The sequence below is a fragment of the Mizuhopecten yessoensis genome, unplaced genomic scaffold (genome assembly GCF_002113885.1).
Source record: "Mizuhopecten yessoensis strain PY_sf001 unplaced genomic scaffold, ASM211388v2 scaffold4611, whole genome shotgun sequence".
NCBI lineage: Eukaryota > Metazoa > Mollusca > Bivalvia > Pectinida > Pectinidae > Mizuhopecten > Mizuhopecten yessoensis.
In genome coordinates this window covers 555019-567330 of record NW_018405633.1, presented here as the reverse complement: position 1 = coordinate 567330, position 12312 = coordinate 555019, and the positions used below count along the sequence as shown (strand labels likewise).

The window sequence follows — 12312 nt, the reverse complement described above, 5'->3', positions numbered from 1 at the left end:
GGCTATGTAATGAGAAACTACCTTACATGGCCGACTATGTAATGGTAAAACTGTCTTACATAACAGGCTATGTAATGGGGAAAAGTATCTTACATGGCCGGCTATGTAATGAGAAACTACCTTACATGGGAAATCTATCTTACATGGCTGGCTATGTAATGGGAAAAGTATCTTACATTGCCGGCTATGTAATGGGAAAACTACCTTACATGGCCGACTATGTAATGGGAAAATTATCTTACATGGCTGGCTATGTAATGGGAAATCTGTCTTACATGAAAGGCTATGTAATGGGAAAAGTATCTTACATGGCCGACTATGTAATGGGAAACCCATCTTACAAAGCCGACTTTGTAATGGGAAAACTATCTTACATGACAGACTATGTAATGGAAAAAAACATCTTACATTGTCGAATATATAACGGGAAAAGTATCTTACATGGCTGACTATGTAATGGGAAAAGTATCTTACATTGCCGACTATATAACGGGAAAAGTATCTTACATGGCCGGTTATGTAATGAGAAAAGTATCTTACATGCCGGTTATGTAAGAAAATAATATACCTGAGATACATGTTTATTAAAAAATACCAATGGCAACAATGCCGTTTCAGATTCCATTGCAGATTCCAGCGTTAACACACAAATCAGTATGTATCACCTGATAACTTCATTACCTAACACACCCTCCAATTTAACGTCTCTTTTCTGTAATGTATTCCACTTTTTTGATTTTGCTTACTGATGTACTTTACCCTTTCACCATACTGTAGACCATAATGGACTTATCCAGATCAATACATGGTAGAGTTTATTAAAGTTATATTGGGGTGAAAGGGTTAAGGGATAAGAATATGATCCACATGGTACCTTTCCCTATATAATTCCTTAATACTTTGCTCTACAAAAATATATGGGTTTTTTCTTCAATTATATCAAATATGATGCAAAAAAGGGATAAATGTAATAACAATATCCTATTCCTAACCTAATTTTCATGAATATATTTTTTATCATTATTAATCACTAAATTAAGAGAATTATTTTAATTTCCATAAGGAACAAAAATGTATGTACCTTCATACCTAAATAGATCTTTGGGATGTTAGAACAGATAATGAAATGGTCGCCTGATTATAGACAACAGCATATATATCGTTTTAGTCCAAAGTGATGAACAGTTCTCTAATAGATTATTATGTCAGTTTGTATCAAGCCTTCCTAAATTCACCACACATTAAAGTAAATTTTGTACCAGTGATATTTTTATAATTATCAAATCTGAATATACTATACAATCCCAATGATTTTTCTGAGAAAATATAATTATACCTGCCAAAGCATTTTCAGAAAAATGTGAACATTTTTATGTAGGTTCATTGATGAAAGCTTGATACAAACTTGGCCTGAAACTTACAAGCTACTTAAGTGATGTTAGTACAGCTCATACAAATCAAATCAAGGTCTGCTACAAAATTAGAAAAAAGTAGGTCACAGATACAACATTTAGAAGTCATAGGCAAAACAGTTAGAGGTCGCTACATGAGGTAAGACAGTGTCCACTCAGGCTGGTATACCTATATCTGCAATACTGGACAATACATTTCCAAACTGCTGGGCGAAACGTAATTGTTTCTCATTGATTTGCATCCATGGTGACTCCTCTTCATAGTCTGGTACCGGTGTTTCCGGAGTGACTGATTGCATGACGAGGAGGAGGAGGAGAAAAGCAACCAAGGTCATCAAATGTATGAAAGCCACAACAAAAATGGTGCACATTCTTAAAAAAATTAACTTAAAGGGAGAAAAAATACTAGCATACATTCTATAATTTCGCATGAAGTTTCTAAGGTATAAAGTTATATCAGATTTTTTTCTAACTTGAGAGGGGGAATAAAGCTTCTACAACTAAAACAACAAAATTGTCCTTGATAAGATTTACTGTGTTAACCTGGGATGACACCATAGGACTGTATTACAGTAAAGGCCATCAACAAGTTAACTATATCACTAGCACTGCCACTATTGTGTAATATTGGAGCCTTTCCAAATATGTACTCCCGTTAAAAGCAAAAGTTGCAATGTATTTTACAGAATGATTATTGTTTGATATTTGAATATTTGAAAAAAAAGGGGGGGGGGGGGATAAAATAGAAAACTGCGAGAGTCAAACAAAAGAATTTGACCATGCCAACCCTACTATTTACAATTTTCATCCAGAAATTATAAATAAATAGCAAAAAATGATAAGTTGGAAAAAACAAAGTTTTAGGTTGCTTCATCTTCTATAAATAGGAGTAATGACACCAAGTAAAACCCAATCTGACCCAACTGAGTAGAACTTTTCCTAGCACTCTTACTGATGTAGTGGTACCCTACACCTTAAGTCCATCCCTACATTTCCACCGGATTTTACTGACCAAGAAGATCACAGCTGGAACCTGGGTACTTCACACCTGTACACGTAGTATCAACCTAAGCCAGCTAGGGCCCCATCATCCTCTAGACTACACACATCGAACCAGTGTAAAATGTATAACATTAACACTACCTGGTGACCAGTGTAAAATGTATAACATTAACACTACCTGGTGACCAGTGTAAAATGCATAACATTTACACTTCCTGGTGACCAGTATAAAATCTATAATGCTTACACTACCTGATGACCAGTGTAAAATATATAACATCAACACTACCTGGTGACCAGTATAAAATATATAACATTAACACTTCCTGGTGACCAGTATAAAATATATAACATTTACATTACCTGGTGACCAGTGTAAAATGTATAACATTTACACTACCTGGTGACCAGTGTAAAATGTAAAACATTCACACTACCTGGTGACCAGTGTAAAATATATAACATTTACACTACCTAGTGACCAGTGTAAAATGTAAAACATTTACACTACCTGGTGACCAGTATTAAATGTATAACATTAACACTACCTGGTGACCAGTGTAAAATGTACAACATTAACACTACCTGGTGACCAGTGTAAAATGTATAACATTAACACTACCTGGTGACCAGTGTAAAATATATAACATTTACACTACCTGGTGACCAGTGTAAAATGCATAACATTTACACTACCTGGTGACCAGTATGAAATGTATAACATTAACACTACCTGGTGACCAGTGTAAAATGTACAACCTTAACACTACCTGGTGACCAGTGTAAAATGTATAACATTAACACTACCTGGTGAACAGTGTAAAATGCATAACATTTACACTTCCTGGTGACCAGTATAAAATATATAACATTTACACTACCTGGTGACCAGTATAAAATCTATAATGCTTACACTACCTGATGACAAGTGTAAAATGTATAACATTAACACTACCTGGTGACCAGTGTAAAATGTAAAACATTCACACTACCTGATGACCAGTGTAAAATGTATAACATTTACACTACCTGGTGACCAGTGTAAAATGTTTAACATTTACACTTCCTGGTGACCAGTGTAAAATCTATAATGTTAACACTTCCTGGTGACCAATGTAAAATCTAAAATGTTTACACTTCCTGATGACCAGTGTAAAATCTATAACATTTACAATACCTGGTGACCAGTGTAAAATCTAAAATGTTCACACTTCCTGATGACCAGTGTAAAATATATAACATTTACACTACCTGGTGACCAGTGTAAAATGCTTAACATTTACACTTCCTGGTGACCAATGTAAAATCTAAAATGTTTCCACTTTCTTATAACCAGCATAAAATCTAAAATGTTTACCCTTTCTTCTAACCAGCATAAAATCTAAAATGTTTCCACTTATAACCAGTGTAAAATCTAAAATGTTCACACTTCCTGATGACCAGTGTAAAATATATAACATTTACACTACCTGGTGACCAGTGTAAAATCTAAAATGTTCACACTTCCTGATGACCAGTGTAAAATCTAAAATGTTCACACTTCCTGATGACCAGTGTAAAATCTAAAATGTTTACCCTTTCTTCTAACCAGCATAAAATCTAAAATGTTTACCCTTTCTTCTAACCAGCATAAAATCTAAAATGTTTACCCTTTCTTCTAACCAGCATAAAATCTAAAATGTTTACACTTATAACCAGCATAAAATCTAAAATGTTTACCCTTTCTTCTAACCAGCATAAAATCTAAAATGTTTCCACTTATAACCAGTGTAAAATCTAAAATGTTTCCACTTATAACCAGTGTAAAATCTAAAATGTTCACACTTCCTGATGACCAGTGTAAAATATATAACATTTACACTTCCTGGTGACCAGTGTAAAATGCTTAACATTTACACTTCCTGGTGACCAATGTAAAATCTAAAATGTTTACCCTTTCTTCTAACCAGCATAAAATCTAAAATGTTTACCCTTTCTTCTAACCAGCATAAAATCTAAAATGTTTACCCTTTCTTCTAACCAGCATAAAATCTAAAATGTTTCCACTTATAACCAGTGTAAAATCTAAAATGTTTCCACTTTCTTATAACCAGCATAAAATCTAAAATGTTTACACTTCCTTATGACGAAATAGCGATAACAAACTTTCACTATCAAAATCAAAAATGGCAGCCTGTTGGCCATGTTGTTTATCTGATCAGTCTCAAAAAAATGCCCTGCACAGCTAAGGACCAAGGGGAACCTACATATAAAATTTGAGAAAGATCACTCTAGTACTTCTTGAGAAATAGCGATAACAAACTTTCAATATCAAAATCAAAGATGGCTGCCTGTCGGCCATGTTGTTTATCCGGTCAGTCTCAAAAGTTGCCCTGCACAGCTAAGGACCAAGGGGAACCTGCATATAAAATTTGAGAAAGATCCCTCTGGTACTTCTAGAGAAATACCGATAACAAGAATTGTTTACGGACAGACCACGGACCACGGACGGACCACGGACCATGGACGCAGGGTGATTTGAATAGCCCACCATCAGATGATGGTGGGCTAAAAATGTTTACACTTCCTTATAACCAGTGTAAAATCTAAAACATTTACACTTATAACCAGTGTAAAATCTAAAATGTTTACACTTCCTTATAACCAGTGTAAAATCTAAAATGTTTACACTTCCTTATGACCAGTGTAAAATCCATAATGTTTACACTTCCTTATAACCATTGTAATATCTATAGTGCTTACACTTCCTGTCCTGGTGACAAGCGTAAAATCCATTACTTTTAAACTTCCTTATAACCAGTGTGAAATCTAAAACGTTTACACCTCCTTTTAACCAGTGTGAAACTAAAACGTTTACACTTCCTTATAACCAGTGTAAAATCTAAAATGTCAACACTTCCTCGTGACAAGTGTAAAATCTAAAACGTTTACACTTCCTTATAACCAGTGTAAAAACTAAAATGTTTACACTTCCTTATGGCCAGTGTAAAATCTAAAATGTTTACACTTCCTTATAACCAGTGTAGTATCTATAACATTTACACTTCCTTATGATCAGTGTAATATCAAAAACATTTACACTTCCTTATGATCAGTGTAATATCTAAAACATTTACACCTCCTTATGACCAGTGTAATATCTAAAACATTTACACTTCTTTATGACCAGTGTAATATCTAAAACTTTTACACTTCCTTATGACCAGTGTAATATCTATAACATTTACACTTCCTGTCCTGGTGATAAGTGTAAAATCGATAATGTTTACACTTCCTTATGACCAGTGTAATATCTAAAACATTTACACTTCCTTATGACCAGTGTAATATCTAAAACTTTAACACTGCCTTATGATCAGTGTTATATCTAAAACATTTACACTTCTTTATGACCAGTGTAATATCTAAAACTTTTACACTTCCTTATGACCAGTGTAATATCTATAACATTTACACTTCCTGTCCTGGTGATAAGTGTAAAATCCATAATGTTTACACTTCCTTAAAACCAGTGTAAAATCCATGTTTATACTTCCTTTTGACAAGTGTAAAATCTATAGTGCTTACACTTCCTGTCCTGGTGACAAGTGTAAAATCTATAGTGCTTACACTACCTAATGACCAGTGTAATATCTGAAGTGTTTACACTTCCTTATGACCAATGTAAAATCTAAAACATATACACTTCCTTATGATCAGTGTAATATCTAAAACATTTACACTTCCTTATGACCAGTGTAGTATCTATAACATTTACACTTCCTTATGACCAGTGTAATATCTAAAACATTTACACTTCCTTATGACCAGTGTAGTATCTATAACATTTACACTTCCTTATGACCAGTGTAATATCTAAAATGTTTACACTTCCTTATGACCAGTGTAAAATCTAAAAGTTTACATTTCCTTATAACCAGTGTAATATCTATAACATTTACCTGGTGACTGGTGGTTCGCGGCATTTTGCATGTTGGTAAACTTCCTCAGTGATTCCTCTCTTTGACTCTGTCAAGGAAATGGAAAATTTATTTTTTTACAAATTTGTTCATGAAGTACTTAAAAAAGCATTAAATATTGTAAAACCCACTTGCAATGTTGTGTAATAATGAAGTATTAACAGGAAGTATTGTTGGACACATGACCCTCAAACTTAGATAATTAACCACTAATATGTAGGAACAAATACTGAACATCATGCCCCTGGCTGATACCATTTAAGTGTGTTTGAAGTACATGTCCTAACATGTACGAGTTCACCAGGGATGATGAGTATTTTGAGCTGTCACCCTCAGATGATTAGAATGTGCTTCATCAATGATGTCTGTCAGAAAGGCATTCATTATAGCCCTGATATCATACTTTCAGCTGAGAAAATCTCTATTATCAGCTTTTATCTCTTTTAACAGACATGTGATTTTTCCTCCAATGAGCCTCTAGCATGAAAATTATTATTTATATAATTATTTTAGCACAAAATGTGAGTCCAGCACAAGCTGTCACCAACAGTCAATGGTGTGAAATATACATTTACTGGTATACACCAGTTAACAAGCCATCTACACTTCACGGCAGACATGGACAGATTCCTTAAGGAGGCTCCATACTTTTGCTATTAACCAGTTAGTTGAAACTTTCACAAAATGAAAATCGAAGCATTCTGATAGTACGGGACTTTTTTTCAGAAAAAATACCCAAAAATTGAGTTTTGCCAATTTAACATTTTCCACTTTTTTGGGGTGTGGCATAGTTCGGAACAATACCAACAATACAAAATGAAAAGAAGCATTGCTAATTAACCCTACAAATATTTTATTTTTCACAAAATATATAAAACACATTACACAAAGTGTTTTTTTTATTGAAATTGTACAGATAAAAGTGATTATCTAAAAGTTAAAAGCAAACAGTACACAACGTTTGATAGATAAAGAGTGAGAAATTGAACAAAATATACACAATGACTTTATAATTAATTTATGTTGCGTTTTACAATCCCTTTGATCCTGGTGAGAGTTGTCTTCCTTGAAATAAAATGGAACTTTTTGCAGAGGAATATAATTAGCACAATGACATTTATCTCTTTTATATCGATTCTATATAAAACATGATGGAAATAAATTAAAATTGATATCAAAATTGTCAATTTATTGTTCTTTCATGGAACCAAATTACTTTCAATCATGTACACTTTGGACATCATTCCACAACCCGCTAGCGCATGGTATATTTATATGTCAGGTACATATGTAACCAGAGCTCCAGGCTATCGCATGGTTTGCTGTTTCCACATACACCGGCATGCATTTTCATATGGATTTTGATATTTTACACTATGTGATATCCAAAGCTGAGTGTGAATTTATGACAACTTCAATATGTCATTACGGAAGCAGGAATCACAGACCCTTTTTATTTCTTACCAAATACTTAAATTATTCTGTATAGCCAAAACTAGGAAGTGGATGGGTTACAGAACATGGTTGCTTGCAAGGTACTGGGCAGACATGCAGCATTACTCCATATATACCTAAAGTTATGTAAAGAGATTATCAAACCAAGACACACTTCCTGGTACAAAAAAAACCCAGAAACTCATAGTCTGGAACTGGAGACTTGTTTAACAGTCCACAACTGTCAAATAGAAACAACGTTTAACCTGCAATTCAGTTATTACTTAAGGTAAAGTTAAACTGCTACTTTAAAATAGTCACAAACAGAGAACTGAAACATCTCCTGTACTGGAAAAACAGAACAATTTTGTTACAGCTCTCCATAACCTACATGTCCCCTAGAATATAGTGCTAACCCTGGTCCTACATGTCCCCTATATTATAGTGCTGACAATGGTCCTACATGTCCCCTAGATTAAAGTGCTGACCCTGTTCCTGCATGTCCGCTAGATTAGAGTGCTGACCTTGGTCCATTACATCCCCTGATTATAGTGCTGACACTGGTCCTTCATGTCCCCTAGATTATAGTGCTGACCCTGGTCCTACATGTCCCCGAGATTGTAGTGCTAACCCTGGTCCTACATATCCCCTAGATTATAGTGTTGACCCTGGTCCTACATGTCCCCTTGATTATAGTGCTGTCCCTGGTCCTACATGTCCCCTATATTATAGTGCTGACCCTGGTCCTACATGTCCCCTAGATTAAAGTGCTGACCCTGGTTCTACATGTCCCTTAGATTATAGTGCTATCCCTGGTCCTACATGCCCCCTAGATTATAGTGCTAACCCTGGTCCATTACATCCCCTAGATTATAGTGCTGACACTGGTCCATTACATCCCCTAGATTATAGTGCTGACCTTGGTCCATTACATCCCCTGGATTATAGTGCTGACACTGGTCCTACATGTCCACTAGATTATAGTGCTGACCCTAGTCCTACATTTCCCCTAGATTATAGTGCTGACCCTGGTCCATTACATCCCCTATATTATAGTGCTGACCTTGGTCCATTACATCCCCTAGCTTATAGTGCTAACCCTGGTCCTACATGTCCCCTAGATTATAGTGCTAACCCTGGTCCTACATGTCCCTAGATTACAGTGCTAACCCTGGTCCATTACATCCCCTGATTATAGTGCTGACACTGGTCCTTCATGTCCCCTAGATTATAGTGCTGACCCTGGTCCTTCATATCCCCTAGATTATAGTGCTAACCCTGGTCCTACATGTCCCCTATATTATAGTGCTGACCCTGGTCCTACATGTCCCCTAGATTGTAGTGCTAACCCTGGTCCTACATATCCCCTAGATTATAGTGTTGACCCTGGTCCTACATGTCCCCTTGATTATAGTGCTGTCCCTGGTCCTACATGTCCCCTATATTATAGTGCTGACCCTGGTCCTACATGTCCCCTAAATTATAGTGCTGACCCTGGTCCTACATGTCCCCGAGATTGTAGTGCTAACCCTGGTCCTACATATCCCCTAGATTATAGTGTTGACCCTGGTCCTACATGTCCCCTTGATTATAGTGCTGTCCCTGGTCCTACATGTCCCCTATATTATAGTGCTGACCCTGGTCCTACATGTCCCCTAAATTATAGTGCTGACCCTGGTCCTACATGTCCCCGAGATTGTAGTGCTAACCCTGGTCCTACATATCCCCTAGATTATAGTGTTGACCCTGGTCCTACATGTCCCCTTGATTATAGTGCTGTCCCTGGTCCTACATGTCCCCTATATTATAGTGCTGACCCTGGTCCTACATGTCCCCTAAATTATAGTGCTGACCCTGGTCCTACATGTCCCCGAGATTGTAGTGCTAACCCTGGTCCTACATATCCCCTAGATTATAGTGTTGACCCTGGTCCTACATGTCCCCTTGATTATAGTGCTGACCCTGGTCCTACATGTCCCCTAGATTGTAGTGCTAACCCTGGTCCTACATATCCCCTAGATTATAGTGTTGACCCTGGTCCTACATGTCCCCTTGATTATAGTGCTGTCCCTGGTCCTACATGTCCCCTATATTATAGTGCTGACCCTGGTCCTACATGTCCCCTAGATTATAGTGCTGACCCTGGTCCTACATGTCCCCTAGATTTTAGTGCTAACCCTGCTCTTTATCTTTGATTATTTTGAACAAACACTTGTTAAGTCTGTCACTTCATAATCATTGTAAATATAAGTTTCAATATAAAAGCTCTCATGCTTACCAGTCTACCTATACACTGAATTTTTGAGACCTGAAATCAAAGAAATCATTTGTTTTGCCTAATTGGTGGACATCCCTGTTTCACTGCCTCCATTAACAGGACATCTTATTTACAGGAAGTCTTCAGTACGGAGGCTGTATGTGTGCCACGCTGATGATAAACATCCTGATGACCTACATCAGAAATTCCACAAACGACAAAGCTATTTTACACTTCACAAATACCTCCATACATTACCTGGTATAGAATCCTCCTATAAATAGTTCACCTATACTCATGATACCTCATCAACAGAAGACCTGGTTAGAATAATAATTATCCATAATAACCATACAATTGTGAAATAACTGTGTCATACATTGTTGAACGGGTCTTTGGAAATTTCTGTTGAATATTTTAAAAGATTAAAATCATCCGCTTCAGCAGATTAAAAACTATTTGTATCATGCACTTCCTGGTATTCATGAGGTTTTGTCATAACATTTGTAGCTTCCTGAAAATTTCATAAGATCAGCTCAGCTAGTCTAGTCTATGGTACCCTGATCATGATCTAACATCCATTGTTTTACAACGTTACCCTGATCTAACATCCATTGTTTTACAACGTTACCCTGATCTAACATCCATTGTTTTACAACGTTACCCTGATCTAACATCCATTGTTTAACAATTTACTGACAACACACAAAGCTACCTGAGAGCACACAGGTAATTAAATGCACCACAATACGGAGACATAAATACTAAGTGTGGTCAATACACCTACAAATGACCACCCGGAGATATATATATATATCTCTGCTACACTGACCATTCATTAAGGTATACGATATATATATATCTCTCTGCTGTACTGACCATTCATTAAGGTATACGGTGTATCCCAGTGTACCCTGCCTACTCCAGATCTGGTATGACCACTCTATGCCGAGTATATATACCCAGTCTATAAGGAATTCCCCTTAGGAAATTACCTGCTAAACAGACGCAGTCAAACTTCCGGATAATATATATATATACTCACCAGATTCTCACCTGTATATGGCTATTTTGCCTGAATGTCAGCTGTTATCAATATAAAAACTACTTATATCCAAACGTTTAAGTGTTAATAAGTGTACAGGTATACCTGTAGTGCGACACACTTCCGAGGCTAGTCCAGGGTGGTGATGGTCTCATTATATCTGTGTCACATAAAATATAACGACACGGATGGCTGCATGACCAGGCATAATTTTACCTACAGTGCTACACACTGTCAACACCTTGTGTTTGTGTGTGTGTGTGTATTTCAGACAATGTGTCCCACACATTGTCAATACTGGATATTTGTTGACATGGGTGTATTAGAACGTAAACAAAGGTGTAGTAGTATTTCACCTGTGTGGTTTACCTGTATAGTGACACCTGACAGTGAAGAATGTGTTGCTATGACATACAAGTACGACAGTTTATTACACCTGTACATTAATTAGCTAAGCAGGGCACGCTTTTTTAATTTACTAGATATATGAAGTCAATATTAACATATTTTATCCCAATTCATGTAAATTTAAATGAAATCCACATGTCCTGCAAAATCCATATACTTACTTCAGTATTAACTGTAGCAGACTCAATGCCACTTCAATGATCACTATATATAACATACTAGAATTTCACATTTTATAAATAACATTATTAATTCAATAATTAGAAATCAAGTTGTCAATAACTTAAGTCCCTGCTAATTACACTGTATACACTTATTTTCAGATAATCTCAGAAATAACTAATATGGAAAACTCTAAATGTGGATTTTTATAAGAAATTTGAAGATCAAATCTACAACAGATTTATGAGAAAATATGCCAAGGAAATGCAAATATGCACTAAAATGCATGGTTCCATTTCTATGAAAAATGACAATTTCTTAAAATCAAAAAAAGGAAAAACACAAAGAGACAGTAAACTTCCATAATACGATGGTGACTTATGTGTGAATTAAGTTTGAAGACCAAATATGTTGCCGTTTTGAGATTTACAACAGAAAGTTAAACTGTTCATATTTTGTATGCTGTTTATATGACAATAAGAAATTTAAATTACATTTCTTTTAAAATGGGAGAAAACAAAACTTTGAAAGCGGCAATGTTTGTAATCATTCATAAAGAGAACAATAGCCAGACCAGCCATATGGACACCAGCCAGACCAGCCATATGGACACCAGCCAGACCAGCCATATGG

The 12312-nt window shown here is 35.9% G+C and overlaps 1 protein-coding gene across 1 annotated transcript in view; it reads right to left on the bottom strand.

Moving 5' to 3' along the window:
• LOC110449419 overlaps positions 1-12312 on the bottom strand; it is a gene marked incomplete at its 3' end in the record, with an annotated part of 57982 nt that overhangs the window by 13846 nt on the left and 31824 nt on the right. Inside the window, exons 3-4 of the mRNA XM_021496275.1 lie at positions 6356-6422; positions 1582-1701 (exon numbers count right to left, since the gene is read on the bottom strand). Of these exons, the coding sequence (XP_021351950.1) occupies positions 1582-1701; positions 6356-6422 (187 nt within the window). The remainder of the gene's footprint in view (positions 1-1581; positions 1702-6355; positions 6423-12312) is intronic.